The sequence below is a fragment of the Hibiscus syriacus genome, unplaced genomic scaffold (genome assembly GCF_006381635.1).
Source record: "Hibiscus syriacus cultivar Baekdansim isolate YM2019G1 unplaced genomic scaffold, ASM638163v2 tig00110893_pilon, whole genome shotgun sequence".
NCBI classification, from domain to species: Eukaryota; Viridiplantae; Streptophyta; class Magnoliopsida; order Malvales; family Malvaceae; genus Hibiscus; species Hibiscus syriacus.
The window spans coordinates 2604836-2618776 of record NW_024062901.1 but is presented as its reverse complement, the minus strand read 5'-3'; the positions used below and the strand labels follow the sequence as shown (position 1 = coordinate 2618776).

Here is a 13941-nt window from a genome sequence, read left to right as displayed (position 1 = left end):
TATGATCCCTAGGTGGCTTCTTATTCGTTATTGGATTTCAAAAATGGCTCGTAAATTTATTTATTTATTTATATAATTTTCTTCATTTATTATCATTAAGTTTAATTATTTACTTCTGATCACGCAACGATTAGAAAAAGTGTAAAAGTAAATAATGGTTACTCTTGATTAATTAATAATAATAATAATAATAATAATATAGTCAAAGCTCGGATGCTTCTCCTAGTGTATCATATTATACGTCTTAGAGACGATGGCATTGACTTTGGTGCCTCAAAAGCTGCATTTGCAGAGGCTAAAGTTACAATCTTCACAAACAATGGCGAGTTCATCATCAGCAGAAGATGACGGAGCACCATTAGCATTGCCTAGCTTGCAAGGAAACGACAACACAAAAGAGGTAGCTACTCTTTTAACTATCACCTTAGTTGCAGTTATCGAGATTCGAATCGAATTCAAATCTGGGTTTTTCGTAACGATCGTTTTTGCAATCTTAAATTGCATGGATGATGAAATCTTGCAATTTTCTAGTTGTCTGTGCTGCAAATGGAGATGAATCGCATGAAAGAAGAGAAAAAAGTGTTGAGGAAAGCGGTGGAGAAAACTTTGCAGGATTACAACCATCTCCAGATGAAGTTTGCTCTTATTCAGCAAAACAACCCATTGAAGGTGAATATGTATTAGTTTAAATATTTCTTTTTTTGTTAATATTGATTCTTGAGTTTCTGAATTTGTTTGATGTTTAGGACCCTCGAATCTTTCTCTCACCAAATGGAAATGGAGGTTTAATTCAAGAACAACGGCAGGGAATTGAAAGAGACTTAAATATTGTCAACAACCCAAGACATGGGTCACCATCACCAGGTGACAGCGACGGTGAAGATGATCACGAACTGGGGTTGTCCTTAACGCTGAAAACCAGCTCAATTCAACCAGAAATTCGAGAAGAAGAAACCCCAAACGATGTGCAGAACAAGCTTCAACAAACTCATTCATCTGCAATCACAAGCCATGCTGTTTCCACATTCAACAGGAAAGCTAGGGTTTCCATCAGAGCAAGATGTCAAACAGCTACAGTAAGTTCAATATAACAACAACAACAAAACCCTATTTCATATGCAATGGGGTAAGGAGTAAGTTCAATATATATATATATATATATATATATATATATATATATATATAATTTGGATTGATCTTAGATTATGAGTACGAATATGTCTACTTTATAGGTATATTTCGAGTTCTTATTGATATTTTTGATTCCATCAATGTATTAGATATGGTTCGCTAAAAATTCTTCAAAACACGATTATTACAAAACATACTTCAACTTCTAGGTTGGTGAGACCAGTTCTTATTCATTTGCAGATGAACGATGGGTGTCAATGGAGGAAATATGGCCAGAAGATTACAAAAGGAAATCCTTGCCCACGAGCTTACTATAGTTGCACGGTAGCTCCGGGATGCCTGGTCAGGAAGCAAGTACGTATAGTCTCAATTTAACAACGAACGTAAGATTTTATATCAATAAAAAATATCTAAACCGTATGAAAATTTAAAATATTTAGAGGCAACTGTCCCTCTTTTCTTAATAAATACACTCTATTCTTATGTTACAACACTTTAAATTTCGATCTCTTTTGCGATTTAGGTGCAACGATGCATCGACGACATGTCGATTCTTATTACAACATACGAAGGAACCCACAATCATCCGCTCCCTGCGGGTGCACCCGCCATGGCTTCCACAGCTTCATCAACAGCTTTACCAGCTTCGACCTTCATGTTACTGGATTCGGGCCATGGTATCGCGAACCCTCACCTCATGAACTCATCGGCTGCTTCCATGAACGTTAACTACCCTTCAATAGGAATGGTTCTTAGCCTCACAAACAATCAACATTTCGATAATCAAATATTGCCCTCGGTTCCGTTAGCTCATCAACAAGCTTTCCCGTGGATGCCGAGCAGATAAAAACCACCACAATGGCAGGGAATGCAAACCATCTGAACAAGTAGATAAGTCAATGTTAGCTGAAAATGTTAAAGCATGTTTACATTTGGCTAGAACTTGTATTGGAATATTTCTTCTTCTTAGTGAGAATTCATACTTTATACCGTGAGGAACGGATGGAGGATTCTATATTAGAGGGAAGAAATTGAATTTCATGAAGAATATATTTTCAATAGAAAATACATAGAAAAGAATCTAAAATATACAATAATTTTAAAATTTCAAGGGACGACTGCCCCCATCAGTCTCCCTTGGTCCATCCCTAGTTATGCTCTTCTTGGCATAACTGTATGAATTTATCCGTTAATAGTACATCAAATACAAACCCTTAGTTAGATTTATTGTGGATTATATATATACATACTATTCTACATGCAAAAATATCATTTACAAGATAGAATTGAATTCATGTATATAATTTAAAACAAAGCCAAAGCCTTGTACACCATAACCAGAATATATTGATTTGCTTACTTTAGTAGGGAAGAGTACGAGATGATAGGAAGAAAAAATGGGAATTTATTGGTCTTAGACCAAAAAGTATAAAGTTTCCCGGTTCGAGCTAATAATCAATTTCCAGAATCAACCCTCCCATTTGGATGAAAGTTCACCTGATGTTTCATGTGAGCAATACGAAGCCTTCGTTCAAGCAAATTCCCACATGTATCTTGTCCCCGTTCAAATCCAATCAGTTTCATGACTTTCCCGTCACTCGATGAAGCTTTGAGGGATGCACAACCATGTGATGGTAGGGGATAAGAAAAACATCATGTGTTGATCGACCTATTAGTTTTTGGTATTGGCTCATGAAGTTATTCAAAGCCAATTTGCTTAAAATCAACAAACAAGCGATTGTTTATCTGCATGCATGGCTTTGATTGAAATAATTATCTGATGAGCTGCGGTAAGTAGTAATGGAACTGAGCACCGCTCTCTCCACATCCTTATCTGATCTGGGCTTCACTTTAGAACAGTGCATCATAAAGCATAAGAAGCTTAACGTCCCGACTTTGAAAGAGCTGAACAGAGGCTAGCAATAACTGAAACATGAAAATAATAAAATGAACCCTCCAATGGCGTCGCCCGGACTCGAACCGGAGACCTTCAGTGTGTAAGACTGACGTGATAACCAACTACACCACGACTCCTTTGGGTACTTGCGTTCGTAAAATTTATATAAATCTACAAAAAAAAAGTCTACAGTTATATTTTTAGCCAGATAGGTGGTACAAAGTCCATATTAACTTCAAAAGATGTAAGAATTGATGCAAGACAAATGTCATGAGATTGAAAGAGCAGCTGCTGATCCGGGGCTCATTTTAGAACGGAACTTGATATTTTGGGTGCATCATAAAGCAGAAGGAACTTAACTTCCTGATATTGAAAGAAATAACTGAAAATGAAACATATTTTGGTCAGAATCATCTTATAAGGAAACATCTTTTGTTAATACAATATGTATCAAAACTCAACAAAGTGGCTGTTGATCCGCATGTACTTGATTAAAATAAGTATCTGATGAGCAGTGATATCTGAATAAAAATATGTGATTGCCTCCAAAAAATGGAAGATTGTACGCATTTCATGGGATTCACAATAAATAGTGTATGGCTGATGTTTGGCAATGGATTCAGAGCAGAAAATTGTTTTTTCCCTATGATCCCAACATCAAAAGAAGTAAAAGTGTGTCAGTATCCAGAAAACATGAAAAATAATTAAAAAAACTGGCGTCGCTCGGACTCGAACCAGAGACCTTCAGTGTGTTAGATTGACGTGATAACCAACTACACCACGACACCATCTGTTCATGATTTGGTAAAGATTTTATTAATTTAATAAAAAACTTGTACAACTGTATTAACATGATGCGTTTTCTTCTCGGTGTTTGATGCAACATCAGCCTCTACAGCTGGTTCAGGTATGATTTTTAATTGTTTTAATCAGCATCCTAATATTGGGTGGATTATAGACTCAAGGGCTACCTATCACATTGTAAATTCAATGTGTTACTTTAGAGATTATTGTTCTATTGATGGTAAGTTTGTTAGATTACCAAATGGCCAATTAGTTAAAGTTACGCATATAGGGACTGTGGAGATTTCACCAAGTTTAATCCTTAAGAATGTGTTTTACATACCCAATTTTTCGTTCAACCTGCTTTCTACTTCGTAACTTACGAAGGATGGCTCCTGATGTTTAATTTTTTCTTTTGATTCTTGTGTTATACATGGGTTGAATCTTTGGAAGATGATTGGTATGTCTAAGAAAGTAGATGGTCTATATGTCTTGGAAATCTGTGAAAAACAGATTTCTACAGTGTTAGCTTGTAATTCTGTGAACTTTAATCATTGGCATAATAGATTAGGACATCTTGCTGATCAAAAGATGAGGTTTTTTTTTCTTATCTGAACAATAATGTGCCTGTTTTGATTTGGTTATATGGACGTTTGGGGTCTTTTTCCTATTAAGAGCATTTATGGTCACAATTATTTTTTAACTGTGATGGATGATAAGAGTAGATTTTTGTGGATTTTTCCTATGCAAGAAAAATCTGAGGTAAGAAGGATAATTGTTGAATTTTATCAATTGGTGGAGACTCAATTTTCTACAAAAATTAAATGTTTTAGAACTAATAATGCCAAAGAATTTGACTTGGTTGTTTTTTTCAAGGCCAAAGGTATTGTACATCAAAACTCATGCACATACACACCACAGAAAAATAGTGTAGTGAAAAGAAAACATCAGCGTATTTTGTCCATGGCAAGAGCTTTAAGGATCCAAGTTGGTCTTTGTTAAAAGTCAGAAAGAAAGGCTGGTTTTTTGGGTGATTTAATGCACCGATTTCGGTGGTGTTTTTTTGTTGAAAATGAAAATAGGAATATTGCATTTTAGTCCTTGCATTTTTTAGATATTTACAAGATTAGTTCCTAAGCTTCAACTATAAATACCCTTACCCATTTAGCTTCAAAATAATCCCAAATCATTTCTTCCTCCCAATACTAGAGAGTTTTCTTGTGAGTGTTTTGTAAACACCTGTAATTTTTCTCTCTTTAGTAAAAGATCTGCAGTAGTCCGGAGACGTAGGCATAATTAGCTGAACTCCGTTATCAATTTCGGGCAATATTTTTCCGCTTTTATTTCGCATTCTCACTAATCTGGTTATAGGGAAATTACTCGTTTATTTCCCAACAACTGGTATCATGAGCTTTTGGTTGTGAATTTTGTCATTTTTTCTGTGAGGTTACTATTCACATGAATAGTAAATTTTGTGAATAGTGAAATTTGGCCGGATATACGAGTTTGACGACAGAGGTATTCTAATACACGGTGGTTCGTAGAAATTGTCAGAAATGATCCAAACAAAGCCAGATTCGAGTGGGAGCGATGTGTGCAGACAAAGGGAATGTGAAAATTGAGAAGTTGGATGGTGCGCTCAGGACCTTCTTGGAAGGACTTAGAACAGAGGCGATGCTCGAGGGAGAGCAAGGTGATGCCCAGAGACTTTCGGAGGCCATAGATGTAGCCGGAAAGCTGACTAAGCTTGCAGGTGTCAAGCCAAGTAGCGATGTGTCGTCCAAGCCCATGCCTAGAGATAGTGGTAATAGTGGGGGAGACCGGGAAAAGGTGCAGCGAGGATATGGTAAGGAAAGCTCTTCGAATGGCCAATGTGAGCCATCGACTGTTCGTAGCCAAGGAAAGCCATCAGGAAAGAATGACAAGGCTAAGTCCGGTGCGAAGAAGAAGGTGAGCAAAGAAAAGTTAAAGTGCTACTTTTGTGATGGTCCTCATTTGATTAGAGGATGTCCCGAGAAACGTCGCCTTGCAACCATCATGAAGAGGATGGAAGAAGGAGAAATAACGGGAATTGGCGGGGGCACAAGTGTTAAAGCTGCCAAGCCAGGGAAAAAACTTGGTCCGATTGAGGGAATCAATGCGGCCAAGCAATTAACAAGACAAGGCAAGGCTGTTGAGGCAGCCAAACCCAAAAGAAAGCTCGATGCAATTGTGAGTGTTCAAGCAATCAAGTCAGGGGAAAGACTTGGTGAGGCTAGTGTTACAGAGTAGTCGAATCAAAGGCCAAGGATGGTGCGACTACAAGTTCTCAAGTAGTTAATCCAAGATTGAGGTGTGACGAGACTGCAGGTGTCAAAGTAGTCGAGCACAGGAAAGGACCCGGTGAGATAGCAAGAGATAAAGCCGTCAAGCCGAGGGTGCAAAGTGCGCAAGTCCGCTCACAATATGCCAGGATGGAGGTGTGGTCCAAGTTGAGGCGTCTCAGGCATAAAGGGACACTTAAGGAGTATGTGAGCCGATTCAGAAGACTCACGCTCAAAGTCTCAAGTTTGACTGAAGAAGATGGGTTCTTCACCTTCATGTTCGGATTGAAGCCATGGGCGAAGAAAGTGTTGGAATTAAGGGAAGTCAAGGAGCTGTTTAAAGCCTTGACAACCGCCGAGTCCATCAAAGAATTTGGAGTCAAGAAGAACAAGACTTCCAAAGCAAAGTCGAAAGCCGAGGGTAGCTGCAAGAGATCCCGTGATGAAGGCAAGTCAGAGGATGATGAATGTTATTCCTCGAGTGGCAGAGAAAGTCCACTCAATGATGAACCAAATGGTGGATCTGGTGAAGATGTGTGCATACTTGGCACAATTTCAAGTGTTAAAGATGCTAAGCTGAGGGTAAGAGTTGAGTAAACGAGGGGCACAGACTTAAGATGCCAACAGTGTTGCAAAATTACCCGAGGGGAGCCGAGCCATCCAAGGTGATGGATGGACCCAAGATCGAGTTGTCCAGAGAAGATGATGAACCTAGGATCGAAGAGGCGTTGAGAGTTGGCTCAATAAGGTTCCTTTCTGCCAAAGCGAGTAGAAGCCAAGTGTAAGAAGAGTTGTCCGTGTCCAAGGAGTTTGTCGAGCATGTTCGTGTAGAGAACATGGCTTCAGAGACCATCTTAAGAGAATGATTTAAGTAGGGGCTTGTCGAGGATGTCCAAGTGCGGAACAATCCTTCAAAGACTAGTGGACAATAGTCGAAGGGAGCCAAGACGTTGAGGTATAAGGCAACCACGGAGAAACTGCCCAATAACAAATGGGTTTATAGGACGGTGACTACGAACAAACTGAAGTTGTGTTCAACTTCAGTTGGCATGCTAGAGTAACAAGACCATACATGCAACTGCATTGATCGAAGTGTGAAGATAGATTAAAATCAGTCTTCAAGTGGGATATTGTTAAAATTCAGAAAGTGAGGATGGCTTTTTTCGGTGATTTAATGCACTGATTTCGGTGGTGTTTTTTGTTGAAAATGGAAATAGGAATATTGCACTTTAGTCCCTGCATTTTAAAGGTATTTACAAGATTAGTCTCTAAGCTTCAACTATAAATACCCTTACCCATTTAGCTTCAAAATAATCCCAAATCATTTCTTTCTCCCAATACTAGAGAGCTTTCTTGTGAGTTGTGAGTGTTTTGTAAACACCTGTAAATTTTCTCTCTTTAGTGAAAGATCTGCAGCAGTCCGGAGATGTAGGCATAATTGACTAAACTCCGTTATCAATTTCGGGTATTATTTTTCCGCTTTTATTTCACATTCTCACTAATATGGTTATAGGGAAATTACTCGTTTATTTACCAACAATCTTCTTATTCCTTTTAGGATTAATTGCATTTTACATTCTTCTTATCTCATAAATATAACCCCTACTCCAGTTTTAGAGAATTTAACTCCTTTTGAAGTTCTATTTCAGAAGAAATCAAATTTGGATGTATTAAGAGTATTTGGATGTTTAACTTTTGCTTCTCTTTTACATTAGCCAAAGACCAAAATACATCCTAGAGTTGTTAAATGTGTTTTTCTTGGTTATCCTAAAAACATCAAAGGTTTTAGGTTATATGACTTAGATGGTAAGTCTGTTTTTGTACCAAGAGATGTATTTACTGAAAATAAGTTTCCTTTCAAGGAGGGCTCTCCTTGTGTACCTTCTTCTGATATAGTATGACATGCGTATAATAATGAGATGTTATTTGAAGATTTTGTTCAATCAGGAGGTCAACTTCTACATGAGAACGAACCAGTTTGTGTCTCACCTACCGTTATTGATAATCCATCTGCTACAAGCTCGTTGGGTGCTATTTCATCTGCAGCAAGTCTACCCGCCACACATTCCCCTGAGCGGGAGGTTCATAACACATCAACTGAAGTGGTTCACTTAGTTCCATTACCAGCAGCTCTTGATTCTATTGTGCTTTTACCAGTCTCTAACATGACATCTTCTCCACCAGTTAGATCCTCTAGGAATATTCGTTCACCATAAAGGTAAAAAGGTTTCGAAGTATCTTTTGCCTAAGGCTAAAAGTCTAAAACTACTCCTCATAATATAGCTAAGGTATTGTCTTATGATAAATTTTCTTCTAAACATAAGTCATATATTTGTAGTGCTTCTATCCTTACTGAGCCTAAAAATTATGCTTAGGTTGGTTTACATGATTGTTGGAAAGAGGCAATGAATGTTGAAATCAAAGTTTTGGAATAAAATAAGACTTGGGATTTTAGTGTAGTCCCTGAAGGTAAACAAACAATAGGTTATAAGTGGATCTATAAGACTAAACTTAGGTCTGATGGGACTTTAGAGAGATACAAAGCTAGGTTAGTTGTAAAAGGATACACTCAAAAATCAAGAATTGATTTTATTGATACTTTTAGTCTTGTAGCAAAGATTACCACCATAAGAACTATTTTAGCTATTGTTGCAGCAAGGAAATAGAATTTGTGTCAATTGGACATTAATAATGATGCATGAAGATTTACAAGAAGAGGTATATATGGATTTACCTCTTGGTTTACATAGTAGTCAACCTAGTGTTGTTTGTAAACTCAATAAGAGCTTGTATGGCTTGAAACAAGCAAGTAGAAAGTGGAATGAGAAATTGACTAGTTCTTTACTTGCTTAGAATTTTAAACAATCTGTTTCTGATTCTTCATAGTTTTTTAAAGGTGAAGGTAATAAGCAGGGTTTCAAATAGCGGCCAAATAGCGGTGTCGCGGCCATTATATTGCGGTTGCGGCGGTGTCCGAAACCGCATTCGCGGAAAATAACGGTGTGAAGCTGGATCACACTAATAGCGGCGGATCGCAGCAATAGCGGACCGCTATTCCGCTATTATTCCGTTATATTAATTTTTTATAAAAAAACAGTTTTTTATTAAAAAAAATCAGCTCCTTCGGAAAAAAATTCACGATCGTGATATCCGCAATGACCGCAATAGCATCCGTTATATCCGCAACCGTGATATACGCAACATGACCGAAAACGTGACCACAAACGCTATTTAAAACCTTGGTAATAAGTTTATAGCTCTACTTATTTATGTAGATGATATTATTCTTTCTAGTGCTGATATGGATGAAATTAGTAAAGTTAGAAGTTATCTTCATGACATGTTCAAGATCAAGGGTCTTGGTGATTTAAAAAAAAAAAAAATCTTGAGGTTTCTAGGTCTAAAAATGACATAACTTGTGTCAAAGGAAGTATACCTTGGATCTTTTAAAAGATACAAGTTTTTTAGAGTCTAAACATGTTGCTACTCCTATACTGTGAAATAATAAGTTGTCCAAAGGACCAAAACGCAAGGTTAACTCCTTTCTAATATTACAGACTATAGGAAACTTGCTGGGAAATTGCTCTATCTTACTAATACTAGGCCAGATATTGTGTATGTTGTGCAACAACTTTCTCAATTCCTATCGGCTCCTAGAAAGGATCATTTAACTATTGCCCATAGATTCCTTCGATATCTGAAGGGTACTCCAGGACAAGAGTTATTTTTTCCTGCAGAAAGTGATATGAAACTCAAGGTTTCCGGTGATTCTGATTGGGCTTCATGTCCTGGCTCGAGAAGATTTCTAACTGGTTTTCGTATCTTTTTAGGCCCTGCACTTATATCGTGGAAATCGAAGAAGCAACAAACGATCTCTCGATCATCCAGCGAGGCAGAGTATAGAGCAATGGCTGCAATTTTTACTTAATGATTTGAATGTTTCTCATGTTAAAACAAATCTCTATTGTGATAATCTTTGGGCTATTCGTATTGTAAAATATCCAGTTTACCATGTACGTACTAAACACACAGAGACTGATTGTCATTTGATTAGACAAAAGCTGCAAAAGGGGGTCATTGTTTTAATGTCAGTTTCTTCTCAGAATCAACTAGTTGACTGCTTCACAAAGGCTATACCTACAACATCTTTTCAAAGATCTATTATTGGGCATTCAAAATTTGTATGCTCCAACTTGAGGATGGCTAACAGAATATTAGTTAGTTAGATAAGTTGGTTTAGAGGAAGTTAATATCAGTCAAAGTTAGTCTATATATATAGATGTAAAAGTACAGTTTACAGATATAATAAAGCATTCATTTTCTTCCCGTTTCTGCACATTTAATTAGCTCCATTGCATATCTGTGTGCTTAGCGTTATCATTAGCAGAGATTAAATCATATGAACTTCTAAGATGCAATAATTGATGCAAGAAAAAACATTGAAAGAGCTGCTGCTGATCCGGGCTTCATTTATAACAGAACTTAAGTATCATGAAGAAAAAGGAAGTTAACTTACTGACATTGAAAGAACTGAAAATGAAACATCTTTTGGTCAGAATCATTTTATAAGGAAGCATCATCATACTGTTCTAGTATATAAATGCGAGCACAAATGTACTTTTTGTAGACATGAGAAAAATCATGTGACCAATAAACCAAAAAGGATAATGTTAATCAAGTTGGTTTGGATAATGACACAGTATAATACTGTTTTAGTGAGAAGTACTTGTGAGATAGAACTGTTCCCCAAAGGGGAAAAGCGTGCTCATATGGTGAAGAGGTCCAGTGTTGATTTTGTTTGTGTCTACCTTCCTTGTAGGTCTCATTGCTAGTTCAGCTTGTACAGTTCAATATCTGGACTAATTATATTTTTCCCATTCGCTAACAAGTTCCTCTCAACCCTGAACAAGTATCCAAATTACATATACTAAATTAAGACCAGTTAATGTTTTCATGTACTAATGGATCATGTTTTGTTTCATTTTCTGGATAATTATCTACACTTATTTAACATGATATAACTGCTTTGAAATACGAAGACAATGTCCAGAAAAGGAAGACTGTGTCCAGTTCGTGAGATTCACAATATATATTACATGACTGATGTTTTGCAATGGATTCAGAGCTGAAATTTGATTTTTCCCTGTGTTCCTAAGTTTTTAGTTTCTACCGTCCCTGATGGAATGAATCCCAACATCAAAAGAAAGAAAAAAAGTGCATCAGTATGCAGAAAACGTGAAAATTAAAAAAGGAACGTAAAAATTGCATCACCCAGACTCAAACAGGAGACCTTCAGTGTATTAGACTGACGTGATAACCAACTACACCACGACACCATTGTTCTGTGGAACTTGACAAAAGTTATCTAATCCTAATAACATACTGGTATAACTGTACAACTGTATTTTTAGTCAGACAGGTGCTACAATAGTTATTATTTGCTAGTGTCTAAAATTATATTTTTACTAGTGCATAAATAAGTAATGACTGTTGATGTGCTTGTGCTTGATTAGCGTAAGTATCTGACTAATTATGGCGGATAGTTATGTAATTCAACACTGCACTCTCCAAATCCTTGGCCGATCCTTATTTCACAAGGGAGACACTGTAATTCCTTACTGAATTAATTCTCTGGCAGCCATCTTCTGCCACTTTCTTGTCATTCTGATGAGTTTGTTGGTAGGAATCGTATTTGCTTACTCCATGTGTTGTGTTCCAGTGGTAAGTGATTGTCGAGGGAAAGAGAAGTCGGTCTTCTATTTATACAGTAAGAACCAAATGTCCTTGCTATACAAGGTTAAGATGTTGTGTTTTACATGCACAGTGATAATCAGTTTTCATCAACTACCAAAGCTGTTCAAACAGATGCATGGAGGGGGTGAGTTTGGATCGTTTGAGGCCAAGTTGAGTTAGTTAGGCATTAAACATTGATCGAGTCACTTGTCCACAAACATCCCAGCACAACGGTGGTTGAAAGGAAACATTGAATGATTATTGAGACAACCTTGTGTCTCCTAGTTCAAGCATCAATGCCACTTGTCTCATGCAGTACTAATGCCACTTATATTATCAATCCACTGCCCTTCAAAATCTTAGTAATTTGTCTCATCTTTGAAAGTTGATTGGGGAAATTTCAGATTAAAATTTGATCTTTGGTTGCGAATGTTATCCCTATTTGAGGCCTATTTGACAAACATTAGTTGGACTTTTGATTCTCGTCGGTGCATCTTCTTACAGTACTCCCACCATGGGTACCGATGTCTTGATCCTCAAAGCAACATATTTTGATCGAGGCACGTGAAGTTTGACTTTCCATTTTATTTCACTAAGACAAATGCGAGTAAAACAGCAGCAACTTATACATCTGCACCAGTGCCAGTCCCTTCTACCCTGTTGTTATATACAACATATGTTGTAATCATGGCAATCATATTGAACCTGAACAACCATTATAGTTTATAATACATTTTCAATCTATATACTATAATGATTGAAAATGTGTCATACGGTGGTTCAGCTGTTGGCATTGTTTAGGTTCAATCCTTTTCTCCCTTCCTATATAGACTGTATAAGCTTTGATCAATATATAAATATTAAAAGTTAGCAATGCCTAAGGATCACTTGTGTCCTTTTGATCAATATCTGGACTAATTATATTTTTCCCATTCTCTTACAAGTTCCTCTTAATCCTGAACAAATATCCAAATATCATAGACTAAATTAAGACCAGTTAGTGCTTTCCTGTGCTGCTGGATCATATTTTGTTTCATTTTCTGGATCTTTCTCCAACTTATGTAACATAATATAACTGTTCTGATATAGGTAGACTGTGTCCAAAAAATGGAAGTCTGTGTCGATTGCTTGAGATTCACACAAAATATATTACATGGTTGATGTTTTGCAATGGATTCAGAACAGAAGTTTTATTTTTCCCTACGTTCCTAAGTTTCTAGTTTCTACTGTCCCTGATGGCATGAATCCCAGCATGAAAAAAAAAGTGCATCAATATGCAGAAAACGTAAAAATTAAAGAAGGAACGTAAACATGGCGTCGCCCGGACTCGAACCGGAGACCTTCAGTGTGTTAGACTGACGTGATAACCAACTACACCACGACACCGTCGGACTACACACTTTAAAATAACTTAAATAAAGCTAGTAAAACTTGAAAAATAAAAATTGATCGTAAAAATGGCATCGCCTGGACAAATCTTTGATGCCTTTCTAAGCTTGAGATTGGAGAATTCATACATAAATCGCAGTTATTTGAAACATATTTAATCTGTGTAACAAATGCCTTCATCTGAAAGCCATTGCTTTAAAGCAGGCAGTGAATCAATATGGAAAGATTTGAAGTACTAGTATAACTCTTTAGGCTTCTCTACGTTGCATCTCATGCCCTGCAACATAGATTCAAACATTAGCTCATAGAAAACCCTCCATATTCGTGAAAAAAAGTATCCTCACGTGAGATGTAAACTGCATTACTGTTATACTCTAGATTAGACTTGTAGGTCTTGTATCCTGCAGCATGTATTTTAGCATCGAATATGGCTTGATATCGGTGCCGACATGTTCTGGAAATCGAATATTTTGATGCTCATGTATTCATTAAGTGATAATGTTGTCGTCACCAACTAAAGAAAAGGAGAATAAGGATATGGGAAGAAATTATTTTAAATGATCCTGCAAATACGCAGCCTGACATGAATTTTCGTTAGGTCAGCGATTTCATCCACATGGGACCAAAACACTGCCAGCTCCTACTGCATGCAGCCATGAACTGTCTGTTGGCTGTTCCACCCAGGGATTCAAATAGCAATAGTGA

At 37.1% G+C, this 13941-nt stretch overlaps 2 protein-coding genes and 3 non-coding genes across 5 annotated transcripts; 2 read left to right on the top strand and 3 right to left on the bottom strand.

Annotated features, from left to right (window-relative positions):
* Positions 1–253: 253 nt before the first annotated feature.
* Positions 254–1978, top strand: LOC120145390 (probable WRKY transcription factor 9). The gene is made up of 5 exons (XM_039159236.1): positions 254–400; positions 532–669; positions 747–1076; positions 1372–1485; positions 1655–1978. Exons 1-5 carry the CDS (start codon positions 254–256, stop codon positions 1976–1978), a joined length of 1053 nt encoding a protein of 350 aa, XP_039015167.1.
* A 1113-nt stretch (positions 1979–3091) lies between these two features.
* On the bottom strand, positions 3092–3165 carry TRNAV-UAC. Its single transcript has one exon. It is a non-coding gene; the product is annotated as a tRNA-Val (tRNA).
* A 577-nt stretch (positions 3166–3742) lies between these two features.
* On the bottom strand, positions 3743–3816 carry TRNAV-AAC. The gene has a single exon. It is a non-coding gene; the product is annotated as a tRNA-Val (tRNA).
* A 5599-nt stretch (positions 3817–9415) lies between these two features.
* LOC120145389 (uncharacterized mitochondrial protein AtMg00240-like) lies at positions 9416–10042 on the top strand. Its single transcript, XM_039159235.1, has 2 exons — positions 9416–9476; positions 9672–10042. Exons 1-2 carry the CDS (start codon positions 9416–9418, stop codon positions 10040–10042), a joined length of 432 nt encoding a protein of 143 aa, XP_039015166.1.
* A 3117-nt stretch (positions 10043–13159) lies between these two features.
* TRNAV-AAC lies at positions 13160–13233 on the bottom strand. The gene has a single exon. It is a non-coding gene; the product is annotated as a tRNA-Val (tRNA).
* Positions 13234–13941: the final 708 nt, after the last annotated feature.

Bases quoted from the DNA above. Each gene is read 5' to 3' on its own strand.
- LOC120145389 (XM_039159235.1), top strand. From the start codon at position 9,416: ATGGATGAAATTAGTAAAGTTAGAAGTTATCTTCATGACATGTTCAAG. The intron at 9,477-9,671 runs GTGATTTAAAAA...CTAATATTACAG, and splicing joins GTTCAAGATCAAGGGTCTTG to ACTATAGGAAACTTGCTGGG.
- LOC120145390 (XM_039159236.1), top strand. From the start codon at position 254: ATGGCATTGACTTTGGTGCCTCAAAAGCTGCATTTGCAGAGGCTAAAG. The intron at 670-746 runs GTGAATATGTAT...TTTGATGTTTAG, and splicing joins AGCAAAACAACCCATTGAAG to GACCCTCGAATCTTTCTCTC. The intron at 1,077-1,371 runs GTAAGTTCAATA...ATTCATTTGCAG, and splicing joins CAAGATGTCAAACAGCTACA to ATGAACGATGGGTGTCAATG.